The 22,572-nt window shown below is 41.9% G+C and overlaps 2 protein-coding genes across 10 annotated transcripts in view; one reads left to right on the forward strand and one right to left on the reverse strand.

The window, feature by feature from the left end:
* ATP10D (ATPase phospholipid transporting 10D (putative)) overlaps positions 1–7,859 on the forward strand; it is a 56,364-nt gene extending 48,505 nt beyond the window's left edge. For 7 of the 9 annotated variants that reach the window (XM_060278873.1, XM_060278877.1, XM_060278880.1 and 4 more), the window contains 3 exons: positions 661–765; positions 2,796–2,983; positions 5,086–7,859. In XM_060278873.1, coding sequence (XP_060134856.1) covers positions 661–765; positions 2,796–2,983; positions 5,086–5,218 — 426 coding nt within the window. In that variant the 3' untranslated portion in view covers positions 5,219–7,859. The remainder of the gene's footprint in view (positions 1–660; positions 766–2,795; positions 2,984–5,085) is intronic. The other 2 variants (XM_060278876.1, XM_060278875.1) reach the window with 2 other exon arrangements.
* A 1,568-nt stretch (positions 7,860–9,427) lies between these two features.
* Positions 9,428–22,572, reverse strand: part of CORIN (corin, serine peptidase) — a 130,433-nt gene continuing 117,288 nt past the window's right edge. Inside the window, 5 exon segments of the mRNA XM_035112248.2 lie at positions 9,428–14,857; positions 15,778–15,911; positions 18,720–18,991; positions 20,556–20,730; positions 22,411–22,460. Coding sequence (XP_034968139.2) covers positions 14,675–14,857; positions 15,778–15,911; positions 18,720–18,991; positions 20,556–20,730; positions 22,411–22,460 — 814 coding nt within the window. The 3' untranslated portion in view covers positions 9,428–14,674.

Consider the following 22,572-nt stretch of genomic DNA (forward strand, 5'->3'; position numbering starts at 1 on the left):
TGATCACCATGGAGAGACTCGTACATGGACAAGGATGGAAATATTTATTATTAATATGGTAGACTGCTTGTTGAAGGCAAAGTGGTTATGTTTGATTGGAGATAAATCATTACATATATTTATTAATAATAATAGAGAATCCCTTTTGAACTTCTTGTGTGAAAAGAAAAATGAGTGAATTTCACACATTTGAATCTGAAGATTGGAAAATATTAACAGAAAGCAGAACAGTTGGATGTCATCCTAGGGCAAATGTTACAATTTTTTTCCCTTTAATGTAGTGGGCAGATGTAAAATCAGGAGTCCTTTTATTTTTCTTTGTTATTTTCTTTTTCTTCTCCCCCCCCCTTTTGTGTCCTCTGCTCTGAGCCATTTTTGGGGGTCCAAGGAGGTGTATGGTTGGTGGCAGACCCCTGAGTGAGAGACAGGGAAGTGAAGATCTCCCAGGCTGAAAGTCTGGGAGAAGAAAGCTCCCAGGTGAGAGCTGGGAAGGTCCATCATTTTCTGTTGGAGACAAGGATTAAGAGCTACATTTAAGTGAACACTTAAATGTTCTTTGTTTTTGTTATTTAGATTAGCTTCTTTGATCTTATTGTCTCATGAAAAAGCGGTGAATACAATCACAGAGTACATAAACTTTAAATAATTGTTCCTTTGCAGACCTACAGTGGCTCTGATATAGACCTCTATTCTTTTGGGTGTCCTATTAACACCTCCATGTTTTTTACAATATTGTTACACCTCGTGATTGAAAGCAAATATGTGGTGAGTACATTGTTCATTCTAAGGTTCACTTCACATATTGCTCTTGGACAGGGTCAAATTAACATTTATCATCTCGTCGCATGATGGATGTTGATGCTTAAATGTACCTGCACAAAGTGTGGGGTGGTATTTGCAGTGCCACAGCAGTCTTCAGTAGTTGATGAGATAGATACCCATTCTAACTGTGTGAGTGCACAGCATTTGACATGTTAAATGGACACGATAAAAATCATCTTAGAATGATGTTGCCATGTCCAAAACTAACGTGAGAATTGGGCCAACTCTTACCAAAAGTGTTTTCCTTCTTTTATGCCAGTATTGAGGACATGAGCTGTCTTGCGCCTCACCCCATAGGGTCCATTCTTTAACATTTGTGGGCGAGTTCCCTCCACATGAATGAGTGTTCAGGGTGAAAGCTGAACACAATCAGTTTAGGTAGTTAGTTCCTGGCGAGGGAGAGGCTTTTACTTCCTTTCACAAAACATGAAGCAAGGCTCCCGCAGGAACCTTGGTGGGAGAAGAGTTTGAAGGGGAAAGTTTCCACTCTCCATGTTTCTAAATTTATTGGATACAGAGTATTCATACACCCACCCACATCCACACCCAAGGTGAAGTCTTATCTTGCCCAACATCTCATCCCTCTGCCTCCCAGTTATTTTGAGCAGAACCTGTGAACGGCCCCTGAGAAAAAGGAAGAGAGAGGGAGGCAGGGAACTAATTTCTAATTTACTCCTCAGAAGCCAGCTTGTCCCCTCTGCAAGTACCTCCCCTGAACCTTTAGAGCAAGTTTGGGGAATCTTTGGCCCTTCAGATGTTGCTGAACTACAGCTCACATCGGCCTCTGCAAGAATGGCCCCAGGGATGATGGGAGTTGTTGTTGTTCAGCAAGTCAGAGCTTTCCCACCCACACCTGCTTTAGAGTATTAGTGATGGTGTCATAACAAGGGCAGTGCTTTTTGTAACAGAAATTCTTGCCCAAATTAACTAAAATTGTTATTTTTAAATGGCAGCAGAGGAGAGAGGCAGAAACTGGGGTGGCTGAATAGCTGCCTCTTATTACTGCAGAAAAAGAGACTGAACACTGAGAAGGGAGGAGGTAGCAAGGATTATTTTCCTGCCAGGGCAAGCAAGGGGTATGACTTCCCAGACTGCCCTTTCTAGGAATTTAAAGGGAAACTCCCTGTGTCTTAACCCTTTGCTTACTTAATAAAGCATGAAATGGGGGGGGGGTTGCAATATTATTTCCCACATTAGCAAGCCTGCTGAACTTTCTAGTGCCTCACTTTTAGACCTTTACCCCTTGTGAATCCCAACACAGTGACGTAGGGTTAAGACAGAAGTACTCCCAGTGGGTGAAGAAGAGGGGAACCTCCTAGGAACCTCCTCTGCCTCCCTTAATCTAAGGGTGCTGCTGGGCAAAGGGCTGTGGCATCTCCTGGGTCTTGCCTTCTGTCAGGGCACTGTAGGCCAGCCAACGCTATGAAGGAAATGCCAATGAACAGCTTCAGTGCCTTCTGTGCCTCAGACCTGGGCGGCCATGGCAACAGCAATGAAACCACTCTTTCTGTCTTAGCAGAGAATGAGCTGCCCACCTCGGTGGGCCTGGCCATGGGAAAGGTGGGAACTTACCTTTGATGGGTACTGTATGGGACCTTCAAATCAGAAGAAGCTGCTTGCAGCCTTCATGCACATTAAGCCCATCCACTCATGGCCACTTGGAAATCTGGAGAAGCAAAGGGGGTTTAACCCTCAGCTTAACTGCATGAATGGAGTCTTCAGACAACTGCTTCCCCAGTTAACAGGTGCCACACAGTGATCTTTCAAGAAACTGCCCTGCAGCACAGTTACCTGAGCCCACCCTTAAACATTAGGGACTAAGAACCATGGAAACAATTGCTAGTTTTGAATGGTGAATGAATATGTGACTTGTCTGAGCTCGTACCACTGCCTTTCAGTTCTTCAGAAATGGAAGCAGATTCTGTTTCACTCAGTTTGTTCTCTGTGGTGTGTGTTGTTTTTTTTAATTTCAGAATGTGGTGCACTTCTCTATTCTAGCTGGTAGCGTCCTCCTGTTCTTCAGCGTTATTGGGACGCTTGGAGCTACCTGCCTCTTCTGCAACCCACCAGCCAATCCATACTGGGTACTTCAGACACATTTGTCTTCTCCAAGGTTTTATCTGGTGTGCACACTTGCGACTCTTTTGGCTCTTCTTCCAAGGTATTTTATTGGTTTGGAACCAAGTATTGTGGTGTAGATAGAAATTCATTGTTCATGCTGTGATTCTTCTGTCACATGTGACAGAGCAACAAACCTGTACGTAAAGTCAGTAGGGAGCTGCAGCTAATTCTGTCCATCTGCTGAATATGATACAAACAGATGTTTGAGAACACATGTAACATTCACGCTTTACATTTTTACATGTTCACTTCCAAAAAAAAAACCTTAGCAGTACTAAAGATTTATTGACCATTGTAGAAAAGCTATGCTGAATCAAGCAAAAAGAGGTTATTCTTCACTTTAGGTCTAAGTCTCATTGGGGTGGTAAACGTGTGGTCTGGACTGTACTACTTCAGACTCCAAGTGGGAGCTCACATAATTGAATTATCCCTACCTGACCTCCCCAAAATCATTCCATATAGAAAAGTAGGTGTCAAGAATAGTTGCAGCCCATCAAGCCTTTTGATAGGCTTGTTTTCCCCAAGGGAGAAATGTCTTCCTCCCTTGGGGAAACATTCTGCTGCATGACCCCCAATTGTAGGCTAAAGCGGTACTACCCAGACATTTTATCACCTCAATGGGAAATAGGCCAATGTCTCTAATACAGAATACCCTGGACTCTGGAATTATTAGCCAAAATATCCAGGGTAATAAATTACAGCACTTTCCCATCAATTTCTTAGTACCTTTGTAGTTTGGATTGCTTCCTAGTTTGGGTTCTAAGAACTAAATTTTATAAAGTGTATACACACACGCACACACACACACACATTTCAAGTTTCTGGTCAAAATGGTTGAATTGTGTGTAACATTACCGGTAGTCCAAACATCTCCTTAAAAGCTGAATATTGAGCTCAGGGCAGTTTCAGTCAATATCCAGATTTTGCCACCTTGGGCTTTTAACACTTAAGTCAGGAAGAGTTTGGGGGTAATTGGGATTTTGCCCTGCTGGTTTTCTATTATACTACATTTGTATCCCGCAGTTCCTCTAAGGAACTTGAAGAAGTGGTCTATTGACATAGCAAGTCTGTGAGGTAGGGGAGGTGGCCAAATGCCACTATTGAGATTCATAGCTGATTAGAGGTTTGAACACGGGCTTCCCCATGCCCAAGGCCACTGTAACAACACAGTGCCATGGGTTGTCATACGTCCAGGACATATCTACAATATTGCGGTTGGAAGCAGTGTCCAGGCAGAAATCACTGAAATATCCAGGAAAATCCGTATGTATCAAAACTAGGGTTGCCAGACTCAATAGAGGACAGGACTTCTGTGCCTTTAATTGCCCTGCTCTCTTTTGAGTCTGGAAACCTTAAAGAGAAACCAGCAGACCCTTTGCTTGGAAATTAAACAAAGGGTCTGCTGGTTTCTCTTTAAGGTTTCCAGACACAAAAGAGAGCAGGGCAATTAAAGGCACAGAAGTCCTGTCCTCTATTGAGTCTGGCAACCCAATCAAAACCCACGTCAGCAGTGTCATTTTTGGTGATTTTCAATAACTTCCAAAAAGCCTCAACCACCTTTCTGAAATAATGGCAACCCTATTGTAACACCACAGGATCTCTGTGTTGCTGTTGCCAACCAGTGGCGGAGCTTCATGCTCTGGCACCGGAGGGCGGAGAGCAGGTGGGGGCAGGGCTGGCGCACGTCCTGGGGGCGTGACACGCCGCCCACAGGGCCATGACGCGAGTCCTGGGGGCGTGGCGCCCAGCACGGGTAGGGGAGCAGCCACGATGGCACCCCACCGGGGTCGCGCTGCTGGGGGTGATGCACTCCCCCTGCACTGCTCTTCCTCCGCTTGTGCCGCCAACATTAGCTTTTTTTTTTTTGCTAGAGTGATGTTAGAATATAAACTTTGCCTACATCCATAATCCTTAAACCATTCTCCAACAATCAGTTCGGCATTGTTTCAGTATGATACATTTGTTAGGACAAACTCAATCCTTGCCCTAATTGGTTGAGCTAAAGGGGGGGGGAGCTTTCTTACCACCTGGTTAATAAGAGCACACTGTTGAGAACAATGCTTTTTCATAGGAGGCCCTTTGCCCCAAACCAAGTTTGATCCATGCCTACACAGCTTATTTGAATCCTTCCTTATACCGTAGGTATTTGTTCAGGGTGCTCCAGACCACAGTATTTCCAACTCCACTGATAAAGGCCAAGAACTTGGAAGGTCGGGTCCTTACAGGACGGAGGAGTCTGCTGCGCAATGCAAGTGTAGCCCATCGTGATGGGTAGAATTGATCACCAAGGGACAAATGGGGATTCTGGGTCTGCTAATTCTGAAGACTCAGCAAAAGAAAACAACATCAAGTGTTGTGGTTTGTTGCTGTTGCCAATACAGTTAGTGCCGTTTTGTAATAATGTTGGAGACAGCATGAACAGGCACCCAAGGCACATCTGAAAATGGCGGCAGGCTGAGTTGTGAGGGCACTGAAATGTTTAAGCCCCTCAAAGGAATTCTATTCCATCACATATGGAGCTAGTGATTCTTAAGCTGGAGGGTTAGACTTTACTTCTGAAGAAGACCACACTGATATTTTCTCTCGTGAATAAGGCTGATTTGGATTCTGCCTAGGGCATATAGGAGGGTCTAAAACACTCTGCCAAAAATAGTGTTATTTATGCTTTAATGTCCAAAAGAGGAAGGGTAGTACATTTAAATGATCTTTCTCACATGACTTTTCTTTTTTATATGAAATTCAAGCCACCACCCACTGCTTGTGCTTTTTTTAATATACAAAAAAGTACTTAGAATAATTTGTTCAAGATATAAGCAAACAAAGAAATGCTGTCCCTTGTTCCACAATGGATAAATCATTTCATATAAGCCTTGATAGCATGGAAGAGATATTTAAGCCTGGTCAGACAAAGAGGTTTGGGGATTACTGAATTTTGACTTTATCCTTTCTACTGTTATTATAATGTTTGTTTCTGGGGCAGTCAATGTTAGAGCAGCTTTGTCTAACAAGATGCACAATAGTTCCCTCTGAAAATAAGCTGTGCAAAACCTGAATCACTTTCATAATAAAACAGTATTTGTAACTCTTCATGGAAGCAAGATTCATAGATGATAGGGGCCACTTCTCTGGAGAATAAAGGATGCAGGAAAGACATTTCTACACAAGCACAGCATTTTTGTATATATGATGATTATGTGAATGTGAGAAACTGTCCGCTTTTATTTCCTTATGGAAGGAATACTGTTAAATTTGTTCTTTTAGAAATGAATATTTGTACTGTAAACAGTGTGTGGTGCGGCTCCTCTTTTCCTTCCCTCTGCAAACAGATTGGTGTTTTCAGATAACAGACTTCTCACTACCCTTGCTTAAAAGAATGTTCCATAAAAAACTGATGTTAAAATGTTTAGGATTTGGGGGTGGGGTGATTCTGTTGGTTCAGTACTCTGCTAGGCACACAGCTAAACAGAACATATTCTGAATTAATTTACCAAGGTTCTAAAGAAATCCCTGAGAGGATGAAAGCACTGCATAGGTAATCAAAACACTTCTAAACAAGATTCACTGCACAAATTTCCTTTCTGCATCATATCCCTTTATGTTAAGAGAAAGACTTTCCATTTAGTCCACATGTGAACCATTCTGACACAGCTTTACCTGTAGCTCAGACCTTTTGGGGAGGGTAGCCTGATTTTAACTATAATTACTGTTATCTGCAGCTGAACCCACTTAGCATTCCCCATCAGAGCTAAAATACTGGTTTCTTTCAGCTGGCATTCAAGATTGCCTTGCCATAACAAATAGTAATCTCTATTCAATATGCAACTGTATTTTCCAGGATAATGACCCCAGGTTACCATGACCTAATTTTGTGTCACTGTGTCCAATTAAAACATGCTCTTTCTGCTGTGCTCTCCACAATGCATGTGGAGATCTATAAACACCAAATATTGAAAGTACTGGTTTCTAATCATGTGTCACAATTTTTAAGGCAAGGGTAGGAACTTTTTGGCGCTATGCAGATCTTTATCTCCTGCCCACTTCCCCATGCCAACTTCGGCAGGCAGGTGGGCCCTGTCAATCAGCTGATGCCATAGTGGCATGTGATTGACATCTGCCACAGCCCAGCACTAATTGCCCAACTATCAGTTGAGTGTCAAAAGGCCCTTTTTCAGCCAAGCCCTGCCCTTAGCTGCTGTGTAAGACTGGTGCATGTGACTTGGCTGACCCAATGAGGAGGCCTGGTGGGGCCAAATTTGGCCTGCAGGACAAGAGGTTCCCTGCCCATTTTAAGGCTTATTTACAGTGCATGACATGGAATAAGTCCCATGGGATTCAGTCCAACCTATTTTTGAGTAACCACACAAAGCACTGCACTGCATCCTTCCATGCTGCTGGTGCCCCTCTTGTCTAACAGCAGTGAAAGATGCCTGCTTCATAGGCATCTTTCCATTCTTGGAAGGAAAAATGAGTGCCAGTTCCCTGGCTTAAGCTCTAGAACAGGCATGACAAACCTGCGGCCCTCCAGATGTTTTGGCCTACAACTCCCATGATCCCTAGCTAGCAGGACCAGTGGTTGGGGAAGATGGGAATTGTAGTCCAAAACATCTGGAGGGCCGCAGGTTTGACATGCCTGCTCTAGAAGTTTCCATGCACATATGCAGATCCTGTAATTGTGACTGGACAGACCACCGCTCAAGAGACAAAAGTAAGCAATCTATTTTAAGTCATGGAACCTGAATCATACGATCACTCCGTACATGAGCACCATTCATCATTCACCACTGGCAAAAGAAGGAAGCGTGTACAGTACTTGATTTCGATAACCCTGCATAATGGCATTTTTCCACATGCTACTCAAGCAACAAACTTAAACTGGTCGCAGTTTTTAAAGCTGATAACGTGATTTTGCACTAACCTGAACTGGAGCCAAGTCCTGCTTTCCTAGATGTGCCAGTCTTATTTTTTTTATATTCCTTTTATCTCGCTGGACCTCGCATGCAAAAGAAGAAAGCATCAACTCCTTTACCATTTTCTGTTCCTTTTTACTGCAAAAATAACAACAAAAGAGGGACCTGACCTGAGGGGAAAAAGCCAGATGTTTTCCATAAAACAAATCACAGGAACAAAATCCAGTATTGTATTGTTATCCAAGTCCACAGTGGGAGCTTGATTTGGGGAATTTAGCACGCCTTCTTGGGGAGGGAGGGAGAATTGCCTGTTTTTGAAAGTTTATTGTTGCCTGTTTGAGCCATACAGAAACTGCAGTCGCTGACAATAAATCGCTAAACATTGAGCTCCATTTTAGTATTCTCTTTTTATTTTTGAAGAATGAATAAATTACATGAGACAAACTTTAAACTACGGCAGGCAGGGTGTTGCAGAGCTGTGTTTAACTTTCCTTCCAAAGTCTGTAACCAAACACTGTGAGGTCTCTGAATAACACTCACAAACTGAAGCTTGAGGACCATTTGGTGTTCACAGAATTTGTCATTCCTGCATCTCATTGACGTTAATCTACCGAAACATTTGTCCCGTGCTATTTTTCTAGAAAAAGAGGCACCGGAACTCACCTCATTCCCTTATAATGGCAATGGTGCCCGCCTAAGAGGTGCTGGAATTGAGTTCCAGCTGAAAAATGTTCTGCATTTGTCACTCACAACTAACTCATCTTACTGCTTTCAGTAGGATTTACAGTAAACTCCAATTAAGTTCAGTGGGGCTGACTCCCAGGTAAGTGACCACAGCATTGTAATCTGAGAAAGGCTGCCTCAGGCTTGAGAAGGCCCTTGGCAAAGTAATTTCTGGTGAGCCCCTTCCTACACCAATGCCCCCCAGTCCTGTGGACTTACCTGGCAGCAGTAAGCAGCACTGTTTATTTCCAACAGTGACATAACACAAGTCGAGCATGGGAGCTCTCCAAGTTGGCTGTCACACCATTCTTCAAACTGGAGTCGCAGGCGAAAGGAAACCCAGGGCAGGGTAGGAATCAGTAGTGCTCCCAGCAGACGTCCAAGGATCCTGTGTGTCATTGGGAGTCCTGCATGCGAATTACAACTAGCTTTGATTCAGGTCATTTATAGGTGAATGTTAAATCTTCATAAAGTCACTTATGGCAAAAAAAAAATCTAATACCTATGTGCAGCTCCATGTTACCTTAGTAGCACAGTAGTATTCCAATTCACTAGATTATTTGCTATATAAACATCAGAATGGTATATACTCTATCAAGGTCTTTGATGCGTCCATGGAAGGCATGTATGTGGTCCAGTCTACCCACATGCTTCAGGACTGCCTATTTGTTAGAAAAAGATTAAGTGCCCTACATGTTTCAGTTCCACAGTTGAGGAGGTGACTAGGAGAAGAACACTACTACCGTGTTTCTCCGAAAATAAGCCATACCCCAAAAATAAGCCATAGTGATAGGCAGTTTAACCTTGTAGGTTAAACTGTACCATACTTAATTTTAAAAAAAAACCAAGACGTCCTCTGAAAATAAGCCACCGTGTTTTTTTTTGAGGAAAAATAGATATAAGACGGTGTCTTATATTTGGCTGTACACCGGCTCCCTCGGCCAGTAAAGCGAGATGAGCGCTGCAACCCCAGAGTCGTCCGCGACTGGACCTAATGGTCAGGGGTCCCTTTATCTTTATGTAGTCAACAGCAGTTCCCATGATCACAATAATTTGGGGTTTAAATGTAAATCTTTTAACCATTATGCCCAGTGATGTTATTTCCAGCATGCCACAAAATGGTACATCCTAAAATATAAATTTAACTGCAAAATTCTGCATTTGTGCAACTTGTTTCACAGCAATTAATTAATGTGCTGTGGTTATGCACAGTATAGAGTGACAACCTTTTTATTTTAACTTTTCCTGCTGCTGAAATATGCAGCAAGTTTTAGCAAATGAAATTAGCTATGGACACAGCAAGGAAATAGACTAGGGGTGCATTCATGACTATTACATGATGAAAATGAAATTTCACATGCTCTTCTACAATGAGTCAGGCAATTGATACAAAGGCCAGGTTAATTAATGAGTCTTACCTTCTGAAATTGTCCAGTATTCATCACTGCATCCGTATGTTTGTCAACAATGCACATTAGTGTTGTTCTTCCTTTAAGATGTTGGTCTTCAAGATGTTGGTCTAAAACTCTCATTATCGCTGATCATTCTCCATGCTGGCTGGAGCTGATGTGTGTTGGAGTTCACGATGTTCTTTACAACAGAGGTAAGCTATGCAACAGCTTTACCTATTGACCATAAGCATTCACATTATACTGTTTTAGAAGCCTACTAAAAGCTATCTTTATTACCGGTATTTAAACAAGCCTATCCAGATATATACTTCAGTATTTGCTTCATTATTAGTACGGTAATTATTTTATATTACTTTCTCTACACTATTAATTTGATTATAGTTGCATGATGCTCCAAAATATTTGAAATGGAGCTCCTGAGACTCCCAGGTGTTCTGCTAATAAGATCTAAATAAGATTCCTTTACATGACATGGCCAGTCTACGACATATCCCTCCATTACAAAAAGAATACCATATCTTAATAGATCCCATATGTTATTACTGCATCAAGGCCCCAACAACTCAGTGGGTATTAAGTTAACAAACTCACTCCTTTTCTTTCAGTGATATGAGAGATTCCATTTGATCTGTGCTCCAAGAGAATGGCTCAGAACCTCTATTCAATCTGATTTGCTATTGTGAAGGGAGAAGGGGAGCTGAAACGATTTTTGTTCACAGAATTTATTTTGAAAAAATAAATATGTGCATTTTTGCTCACTTTGGGTTTAAATTAAAACAAATCATTTTGCTTACATTACATTGGTTACATATGCTCCTTTCCCAGTGGCAGTAAAACAACATTGGGAGTATGAATCTCATCAAAGGCTCCTTTCTCACAATTGTGGGATACATTTGATTGTCTCTCTACAACCACACATCTGGAGACATCTGGTACTTTAAAAACCACACTTCGGATGACATCTGGTTCCTTAAAACCCACACCACATACAAATATTTGAATAAGCATACATGGAGGGGGGGAGCAGTATAAAAATACCATGTATAAAATAATAGAAATATATTTTCTCTACGTGGAATGTTGTGGGGGAAATGAGAGTAAAGTGAGAGTACTGTTTTCAGGAGCAATATGATATGAGCCCTAACACACAGTTCTCTACAAAGAATGGCAAAGACAATGCAGAGCTAAGAAAGCGAATGGCCATGAAGGCAGAGGGGCTAGAAGATGAGCAGGCAACCTTTTTGCCTGTGAGGGTCAAATGCAATGGTGGTCTGTGAATTGGGAGGCTGCATGCAGGCGGGGGGGGGGGTGAGGCCTAGGTGAGCCCCCTCCCCGAGACACTTTTCCTCCTCCCCACCCCCATCTCTCTGTACAGGCATCAGGAGATCCTATCATGCCCCTCCTGCTGCCTCGCTTACCAGTACTAGGAAGGTTGAGAAGCTATTCCTAGGGCTAAAAGCTGAGCAACAGGGAGGGAGGAATCAGCTGGAGATTCAAAAAGGATTCACAAAAGTTGGCCAAGGGCTGCATTCAGCCTGCGCACCACAGGATGACCACATATAAGGTAGGGGGAAATCCTAACAGGGCCAGGGAACAGGAATTCCCATATATTTTAGGCAGCGAGTGAAATTTGGGGAACAGTAGGCTGTACGGGGGGTGGGGTGGGGTGGGGGGAGAGAGACCAACTGGAACAGGGCAGGCCAGAACCTCACATACTGAATTGAACCAGTTAGCTAGATCCAGGACTCGCCTACACAGCTGCAAATATAACGTTTTAAGTGTGTTTTAAGTGCATTATACAAATATGACAGAAGATGGTGATGGTGAGCTTATGGCAAATTCACTGAATTTATGAACACTTGACTTTTGTTTTTGAAATGTGTCCTTCAGGAATACTTTTTAAAATCTTAGTCTAGGATAACGAACGTTAAATATCTATTTGTGATTTGTAAGATACATTTTTAAAAGTTATTTTAAAAGAAATAGTTTCTTCAACAGTTTACATTTTGATTTATGTAGCTAAGGATTTTTCCTACATAGATCAATGTACAAATGACCTACAGATCAGTCCACAACTGGCCTATGATAATCTCTATAGATTTTCTCAACTGCAGCCATACTTGTAGTTGAGTTTTTGGTGGTACAGTACACACAGCAAAGGGGCTATTGTATACTTGGGAGAAAAACTGTATACAACCATGGTTTGAATAAGAATACAGCTATCCTGTTTGTGTGATCATGTACATGAAAGGAAAGGCTAGCATGATACAGGCTGTACACATGGGAAACTGCAGCCTTTTTCATTATAATAGCTTCATTTTTCCAGCAGCTGAAAGCATGAAGATGGCAACCATATACAATCTTCCTTTATACAGTAGTGTACCCACATACAGAGTCACACGGAGAAATTTGTCAGTGTGGACTGGAGTTTCATTATTAACCAGTTGTGGTTCAGGCTACCTGTATTCGAGACAACAATGCCTGCAACCTACCTTATCCAGGGGAGAAATTTGCTCAGATTTTCTGTGCCCCAGTTCCACAGAATGAACAAAAACATAGCAAAGCACAGCATTTTCTTTGTGGTTAAGAAAGTAGAAACAATCAAATACAGCTTTTCAATGCACATAAATAGCAACATTTAGTAATACAGTGGACATTTGTCTATTACAAGCTCCATAAGGTGCATCAAAAGAGGAGGTTACGAGTTCTGTAACAGTAGTCAGGAGTATGTGACTGATAGTCCTGCAGGTTATGACCGAATGTTTCAAACAGTGTTTCAAAACCTCTTTCGGCTTTGAACAATGTGTTTCAGACCTCTCTGTATATAGACTTAGAAAGGCATTCACTGGGTTGCATTTCCAGTCTTCTACAGTTTTCAAGGGGAGGACTGTAAACAGATGCTTCATTATATTGTTTCAGGTGCCACTTCACAAGATGGGCTGTACCAAAGCAGTACACACTTCTATAAGGGCGGGACAAACTGCACTGAATCAATGAATGTTCAATGATAGCTTCCAAAACTGAACAAATTGCTTGCCTGTCTTGTATAGCCTTTGTCCGAATGCAGACTGAAGCGAGGCAGGCAAGGTTTTCTCTCCTATAATTCCTCAGAAGGGGATGGTGGCCAAGTAGCTCCCCTATACAACCTCACCAGGAAACTACTGCTGTGTTAGACAGTGGCCTTTAACCTGTGTTTTAGAAGCCCCCGAGAGGCCTTATAGATTTCCATAATGCATGTTTTCTGCCTGAATGCAGTGCCTCTTCTAAAACAATCTTTCCTGAAGCTGAAAAACTTATCTGCTCTCCAACCATCTGGTGTGTGCCACACCTTTTTCCTGCAGATCCTGTGGGATAAGGCAGAATTATGGCAAAGCTAGATCTTGAAAATTATAAATCACATGTCACCATGGGCTTGGAGCCTAGGACTAGAGAGAAAAAGCCTCCAACTTGGATATCCTCCTAGTCGGAAAATAGAGTGTTACTAAGCAAGGAGGCTTCATGAATGATTTAACTATAGCTTTTAGGACTGATTATTTATAGTTTTTAGGAACAAATTTAGATTCCAGGAGGATACCTGTTGACTTACAATAGTTGTTCATTTTTCATTTTAAATACTATTGGATTACCTCTGTGATGCCGCAAAAGTAAGGACTACCTTGTTAAGAACACTGCAAGGATTGGGATGAGGTGCTAGTCCACACAAGAAGCTATAGGGACACTTCCTGCTTAAGAGGTGATTTCATTTTGCATCTTGTAATTTGGGAAGGAAAGAAACCATCTATATGACATTCTCACTAACCACCCAGTTCTATTGCAGCTACTGTGGTTAGGATCTCCATGCAAAAGGATCCATGCAAAAGGATCCAAGTCTTAAGTGCTTTGTTTAGGTCATTCAGTCCAGAATAAGCCTAATGTGCTAGTCCTAGCAGTTAAGTTGTATGGAAATCATTTAAACCAGCTTTGTGGGTTATACTGGTGCTTCTTGATTTTAAATGTTATTCGTTTTATGGCAATCTTGTTTTAAAATGATTGGTTAACTGTTGCCATAGAATTAAGTTTGTTTTCTCTGTATTGTTTTGCTTTCCCTTGTAATGTGTATGTGATGACCACTGGTCATTATTAAGCAATAAACCTGTATCCAAACATGCAAAATTTGATAGCATATGAAACACCCAATTCTCTTAAAGTGAGTGGAGTCCAGATTAACTTGGTGGAACCAAGAGGTCAAACTAGAGTTTTAAAAAGGACTACTTATGAATAGATGTGCCCACAAATTTACAAACTATTCACTGCAAGAGATAGAAGCTGAAATTCTCTATCAGCAAATATATGTTTTTCTCTTGGTGTTTTAAAAAGCTAGTACTTCTACACAACCCCTAATGGTTTATTTCAAATACCACATTAGAAATGTGTTTAATTTTTCCTTTATGCATTCTGTTGTGAGTGTATGTGAAAGGTAACACAACACTGCTAAAGAAAAAATACCAGAAATGATTACAAAAATATCTGACCAATTACCCAGAAGCACCTTAGGCAACAGAAGATATACCCATTATTTTACTCTGCTCTGTTCCCTGTCATCTGCAACCCACAGAATTTATAATTCAACTGTTTTCTTCATTTCAGCATCTTCATTGTTCTGGTACGCTGCCTTTTGGTCAGTCAGCACAGAATTCCTATCCTGACGAATTAGTGGAGAAGAAATGTGTGGGTGTAGATTTGCATTTCAATCCATTCAATGAAGTGAGACACATTGCTATAAACTCCAGGTCCCAAAATTTTGGAAAAGCAGACAGAGCCCCAAGAGGTTAAGCCAAAGAGTGTCCAGCGTCCAGCAGGCTGCTCGCATACAAGGGGTCCTCCACTGTCACCCTGTAAAGATATAGAGGTTATTCCACAGCATAAGGCTGCTCTTGGGAGTGAGCAACAAAGCTGGATGAACTGATAATAGAAAATAACACAATAATTACATCTCCTAGGATCAGCCAAGATGGTGCCAAGGATCATTGTGAGGGATGCTTGAAAGATATGGTTACCGGACAAATACTCTAGGTTTTTCTAGAACCACCACCAGCTTTCTTTGCTTGCTTGCTTTTACATAAGCTGACTTTCCTTCAGAGAGCTAGGATAGAAGTTTAACATCACAACAAACCCTGTGAAGCAAGCTGAACTAAGAGCAAATCTCTCCAGGTCATCTAATGAGATTCCAAGCTGAGAAGGATTTGTAAAAAAAAGGTACAGGAACTTTTACCTTTATTTAGGACTCAAAGCCAACAAAAAGCCATTTCCATCTATCATGTGATCTAGTTGCTTTTTTGTTCTGTTGGGCTAATTTGGGTAGAGTAGTCATAATCTGCAGAAGGGACGCGGATAGTGCTGTGGGTTAAACCACTGAGCCTAGGGCTTGCCGATCAGAAGGTCGGTGGTTAAAATCCCCGCGGCGGGGTGGGCTCCCGTTGCTCGGTCCCAGCTCCTGCCCACCTAGCAGTTCGAAATCACGTCAAAGTACAAGTAGATAAATAGGTCGCGAAGGTAAACGCCATTTCCTTGCGCTGCTCTGATTCGCCAGAAGCAGCTTAGTCATGCTGGCCACATGACCTGGAAGCTGTACGCCGGCTCCCTCGGCCAATAACTCGAGATGAGCACCGCAACCCCAGAGTCGGTCACAACTGGACCTAATGGTCAGGGGTCTCTTTACCTTACTCATATTCTGCAGCTATAGTTTTCATAAATTTCTCTCTGTGTGTGCACGTACTTGTGTTTGTGTTTTTCCCTCTCCAGAACTGTCTTACCATGCAAGAGTCCACAGTGCCAGATTCATAGCCTGCACATAACATCCTGGCGGTGATAGTTTTCATGTCGAAGTACGACTGGCACTGTTCTAAGGAAATAATACGAACTTCTCCTTCCTGAAGTTTGAAAGGCACTAAATGGGGGAGGGGGGGACAACTTTTGTCAAACCATACACAGCTATGCAAAAATACCATCAAATCCACACTGTTTTGTTGTATAAAGCAAAGAGATTATTAACAGTCTGTTTATTGAGCATTCAACCTGGCTTGGTTGCACCAAGCTTAAACAAAGATCAGACTACAGGTAGGTAGCCGTGTTGGTCTGAGTCGAAGCAAAATAAAAAAAATCCTTCAGTAGCACCTTAAAGACCAACTAAGTTTATATTTTGGTATGAGCTTTCGTGTGCATGCACACTTCTTCAGATACACTAGAAACAGAAGTGTCAGACCCTATATATATACAGAGGGTGGTGGGGGTGGGTGGGAATGGGTGGTGGGCTGATGGGAGTGGTAAACCTGGAGATGGCTGTTAATGGCTGCTGATGGCTGCAATTAGTCCTGGGCTGAGGTGCTAAAGAGAGCTTAATCCTGGGCTGAGGTGCTAAAGAGAGCCATAAGACTGAAAAACCAGTAGGAGAACACTTCAATCTCCCAGGACATTCTATACAAGATCTCAAAGCAGCTGTTTTATCACAGAGAAATTTCAGGAACAGACTGGAAAGAGAAGTTGCTGAATTGGAAATCATTACCAAGCTTAAAACCATGGAAGCACCTGGGATGAATAGAGACATCGGATTCTTATCTCATTATGCATGATCAAGCTCTCTTTAGCACCTCAGCCCAGGACTAATTGCAGCCATCAGCAGCCATTAACAGCCATCTCCAGGTTTACCACTCCCATCAGCCCACCACCCATTCCCACCCACCCCCACCACCCTCTGTATATATATAGGGTCTGACACTTCTGTTTCTAGTGTATCTGAAGAAGTGTGCATGCACACGAAAGCTCATACCAAAATATAAACTTAGTTGGTCTTTAAGGTGCTACTGAAGGATTTTTTTTATTAAAGATCAGACTATGTCCAGTCTTTATTTTGAATTGTTTCTTATCTGATGCTCATTGCTTGTTGGGTGTTTCTATGTCTTGCCATAAAACATTCATTCATTCCACATTTTTCAATACATTTCTCTTGTCACTTTCCTAACTGCAAAAAGTCTGTTGAGTATCATCATGATGATGATGAGTTTGTCATGCTAGGGTGATCAAGCACTGCCCCTTAAAGCTCTTTCTTGATAGCTTGCTATAAAATTAATTTCTTATTCTCTGGGCATATTCAAAGCAATCTCCTCTTTGGCTGCACAGCCTCTGGCAAAATTATGAAATTATGATCTCATATTAATAGTTTTGCCAGGGTCTATGAACCTGCTTTGCGGGGAACTGATGCTACTTTGAAACAAATATGATCTGTCCAAGTGCCTGGACATATATTTGAAAACAAAATATATTTTGATCCCAAGCACAATTCAAAGTGTTGGTGGTGACCTTTAAAGCCCTAAACGGCCTCGGCCCAGAATACCTGAAGGTGCATCCCCACCCCCATCGTTCAGCCCGGACACTGAGATCCAGCACCGAGGGCCTTCTGGCGGTTCCCTCATTGCGAGAGGTGAGGTTGCAGGGAACCAATCAGAGGGCGCCAAGAAGGTAGTGGCGCCCGCCCTATGGAACGCCCTCCCATCAGATGTCAAGGAAATAAACAACTGTCCGACTTTTAGAAGACATCTGAAGGCAGCCCTGTTTAGGGAAGTTTTTAATGTTTGAAGTTTTATTCTGTTTTTAATGTTCTGTTGAAAGCCGCCCAGAGTGGCTGGGGAAACCCAGCCAGATAGGCAGGGGAGAAATAAATTATTATTATTATTATTATTATTATTATTATTATTATTATTACTGCTGCTACTACTACTACTATTACTATTATTCTTATTACTACTACTACTACTACTATTCTAGTACAAAACTTTGAAAAGTTTCCTATGAAAGTTAGAGGCTGCACAACCACCTGCCATAGATTTTTCAGGTACAATTTCCCAGCACTATGTCTTGCTCTCGTTACTTATGGTAAATCTCTATTTAGATTTTAATGTACTATCTTCAATATATACTTGTTTATGCTCTTTCCTTTTCCAGTGGGTCACCTCTCACTGCTTTAAAACATGATAGCAGCAGTATGGGCTGCCACCACATGTCACTTCCACATAGCTGAACAGGACTCGTTCAGAAAACTTTGCCATCCCAAGAACAGGATCCCTTCGGGTGTCACAGGCTCTCAGCTCTCACAACACTACACGGTATGGAAGGTACATCCCCTACATTCCCTATAATGTCACATAAGGATGATAAGATGCAAATTTCAGATCATGCAAAATATGGAAGATAAGCCCTAGCATCACTTTTCAGATCGCAGGCGGCTTTCACTGGTGCCTCTGAAATACAGTGCCAACCCAAGTGATTGCAAGTCCTAGCTAACGACTGCAAGCTGTCACAGATTCTGATTAGCACTGTAAATGTTGCTACCAACCCCCAACGTTCCTGGACATTCTGAGAACACTAGTTTCCTTGGCAGTAGGCTTCCCGCCTCCAGGAAGCCCCATACACACACATTTTATGCAAGGGCCTAGGGTTCTTATTGTGGCTAAACAGTAATGAAAATGCAGGTACACATACAATTCTCTCCCTTCTTTGTATTCCAGGCCCTATTCAGTTCAGTGTAAATTGAGAACAAGCTGTGGACTTTGGGTATACATTGTACGTTCTAATATTCCGTAATACACAGCAAAGATTCGTCATTAGTGTTGAAACAGTAAGATTTCCACTAGAATCAGATAACTAACAGAAGTCAATGGAAGATAGATTTGTGTTTAAATATGGAAAACATTAGTCTTACTTTTGTTGCCCATGTGTCCCCAACCGGTGATGTAGCAGTAGGTATCTGGCTCAACTAGCTGCTCCCTGCTGGGTAGACAGATTGGCCTTACATAGCTTGTCTCATTGATGTCTTCATTGAGTTCCACAATGCTTATATCATAATCCACAACAGCACGGTTATAACGGGGGTGCAGAATAATAGTCTTCACCATGCGGGTCTGCATGAAGACTGAAGGATGATCCAAGTTGTTGATGCCAAACACCACTTTCCACACAGCAGGGCTTTCTCTCCTTGTGAAGAGGAAAGAAATAATATATGTCGTTAGTTCTGAATTTATCTCTTTCTAAAGGAGCAACTTCAAATGCTGACATTCTTGGAATAAGCAGATTTTCTAGATCTACTTCAATCACAGTTCAGGCCTAGTTATGGCATTAAAACTGCCTTGTGCACTATGTGGACTAATCTATGATGTGAGAATTACTATGGAAGTGTTGATTCTTCTAGACATTTTGGCTGGCTTTCTAAAGTGTTATTCATAGTACAGTATAACTGTATAACCCTTGACCATGTTCCACATGAGGACATAATCTTTCCTTCTAGAATGTTTCCAGATCCTTAACTCTGAGTCACGGTGCACTATGAAGAGATTACACTGCACAATAATATATCGGGGGAATAGCATTGAGACAACAGACTAGAGAACAAAAGAATGCACTATTTTGTAAAACAATGAAAAAGAAATACTGATTATTATGCAGACTGCTACAGAATGAAGGACTGAATGAAACAGTATTCAAATCAAACCAGCAACTCAGTTATAATGTGAGATTAGAATGCACCAAATATGGAGAAAAGGGAGATAGTGAGAAATGTCAAGCAAGGAAGCGGAGCCTAATTGGTATAATGAAAGGAAATAAGTGTGTGCAACAGCATGGCTAAACTTAGAAATGGGAGAGAGGAGAAAGAGCAGAAGTGGAAAAGGAAAGAACTATGAACTGATACAGAAATTGCTCTATTATAGATTCTGTTACTTCTCTCCTCTCTTTTTTTAAAAAAGAATTTCACAGCAGATGCCACACGAGTTGAATAAATCATTGGTATTTACAGAGTTTTGAGATGCAGGCAATACTGAGACAAACATATTAATGGACTGCTTGTCCATCCACAAACAGAACTAGTGTTTCAAATGCCTTTAAAGTGTTTGATTATAGCACAAAGGCTATTAATAACATGGCATGCAGTGGCTGGAAAGTCAAATCATAAAGATATTTCTCTTCTCTCCTCAGAAATTTGTTCCATTTTTCATTCCCTTGAGCCCAAACAAGGAAAGAATTTTAAATGCATATCCTTGGGCCAACAAAAAGTCATATTGTGAAAGTGTTATCTAACAATAGCAAACCAACCATGCATTTAAAAAATCTCAGACATCATATTATGAGTGCTGCATTTCAAAGTGATGTTTATAAATGATAGTCAGCATGTGATGTTTCTGAATGTGAGGGGCAAACATAACTGTACTGGTTTTATAATTCAGGAATTAAGAGGGGGCTAGTAAATCTCCCTCTTCCTACAGTTTGGGCTACTTTACAAGCTTGAAGACATATTTGCTTTTTGACGTTAATTCCACTCACCACACTCACATATAGGTCCTGGAAAGCTACCCATGAGGAAATGCTTCTAAATGCAAGCTAGGATCAGTCACCAGAGAAAAGGAGTTTTCAATAAGATCAGTGTAACATTTGTATTACCTCTTCCAGCCCACAGGGTTTAATCCATGGGCCTGCTGAACATTGTGCAACACCAGTTTAGGAATGATTTATGTGCCTCTAACAAAGCATTCTCAGCACCACTCACCCTTCAAAGCAGTGTGCCACTGTCAATACCCATTTCTTTGCAATGAGGACACAGCCACATATATGCCCACTTGGCTCACTCTGCAGGGAGCACTGCCATGGCCATCGTCCTGGGCGACTGGTCCTGCCACCAAGGATCCTCTTGCTCATGCGAGCTGCTGGGCGACGGCCACAGTCTGTTAAGAAACATGAAGCTTTTGCTGCTAAGGACCAGAATATTCAGTTGGCCACAGTATGCCGAAGAGTCCATCCGAGGAACAAGGACTCCTCGGCAGTAAAATGAAGACTTATGAATAAGCTACTCCTCGTGAGTAGACCAAATTTGCATGCAGGCGGCTTGCAGCTGTGTTCTATACAGGCAACACCCAGTTCAGCTGCAAGCACAGAGTGCCGAAACAACATATTTTCATCAGTTCCCTGATTTGCGTTTCCCTGCCACCTAGGTGCTCACTGGAATACATACACAATACACATCATGCTTAGATATCAGACTGTTTCTGGACCTTGTTTCTTGTACTTTCCAGGTATTTGGATTCTGGAACATGGATGTAGCCAAGGGGGGTGGGGGGCAGCTTTCCCCCCAATCATTTAAATCAATAAAAATACTGAGGTTCTGCCCCCTAACAAATCCTTGCATGCTCTTGTGTATCACCTGAAGTGGACACAGTGAAATAATTTGGTGATGTGTCATCTTCAGAATTGGTCACTTCAGTGCTCACCCTTAATGCTAGATCATTTATCTCTGTAAACACCATATAATTTGCTCCCTTGGGGGGGGCTATCTCAATTAAGCCCCAAGGTCTGCAAACTCCCAAAGTATGTCAACTGACAAATATTTTATGTCTTTTGTCAAATTATTTATGAAGCCAAAATTACACCACTCATGCACAACAAGGTCTCGGTAGACTTGAGGTAACCTCACAGTTTTCAGAAGCACAAAAAATCATTAAGTGAGGAACCCCAACACACAATAATGAGAACCAAGTGTGCTCAGTGACACAAAATTCTGTCTGGGGGAGGGGGACTGAAAACTTAGTAGGCGGCAGAATGGAAAAGAAGATATATAGAAACTGAGAGTCATCACATTGTCTGGATAGGTCATTTCCTGGTTCACAATGAGAACCTGATTTTAGATGTCCCAAGGGATGGAAGTGAGAGGTGTCTATAAATATCAATAGCAAATTAATCAAGGATCTAGACCAGTGTTTCTCAACCAGTGTGCCTCCAGATGTTTTGGGACTACAACTCCCATCATCCCTAGCTAGCAAGACCAGTGGTCAGGAATGATGGGAGTTGTAGTCCCAAAACATCTGGAGGCACACTGGTTGAGAAACACTGATCTAGACCAACAGGGAGTGGGAATACAAAGAAGCATCTAAGAAGCAGGTATGGCTGAAGAAAATGAGCACTCTACATTGCAGCATTTTGTTGTAGGTCCCACTAGTCAATGGCTATTGGCAATGATGGTCATATGGGACTTCCAGGTTCAAGGGCACTAAGTCACTGAATGCAAGTTTCTAGGGAGTCACAGAAGAGCTTCCTCATGGGTTGTATCCAACCAAGTCATAGTCTGAGTAGACCCACTGAAATCAGTAGACTTGATTAACTTAAGCCTACTGGTTTCAATGGGTCCACTGGATATACCCTGCTCCCTTTAAACCCTGATTGTGGGCTTCTTGGGAGGAATCTGCTTCCCACTGCGGAAAGCCAGATGCTGGTCTGGGCGGATCTTTCAAGGAAATTCCTAGACTCTTAAGCAGCCATGTGTATTCTTAGAAATCAGTGGGACATGTTGGTGATTTCCAAGTTACCTACCCAATTTCCTTCTTCATAGTCAGATAAGTTATGTATCTTACCTTCTTTGGTGCAAAGAAGGGAAACCATACTCCTGCTTCTGCATGGCAACCTACAGATAGAGATACAAAGCTTTTGTGAAGAACAGGGTCTTTACACATACACTCCACCTGTTTAATATATAAGCACATGGATCATTTATCCACTGAATTTCCCTTTCAGGC

The sequence above is a fragment of the Zootoca vivipara genome, chromosome 9 (genome assembly GCF_963506605.1).
Source record: "Zootoca vivipara chromosome 9, rZooViv1.1, whole genome shotgun sequence".
Classification (NCBI taxonomy): Eukaryota; Metazoa; Chordata; class Lepidosauria; order Squamata; family Lacertidae; genus Zootoca; species Zootoca vivipara.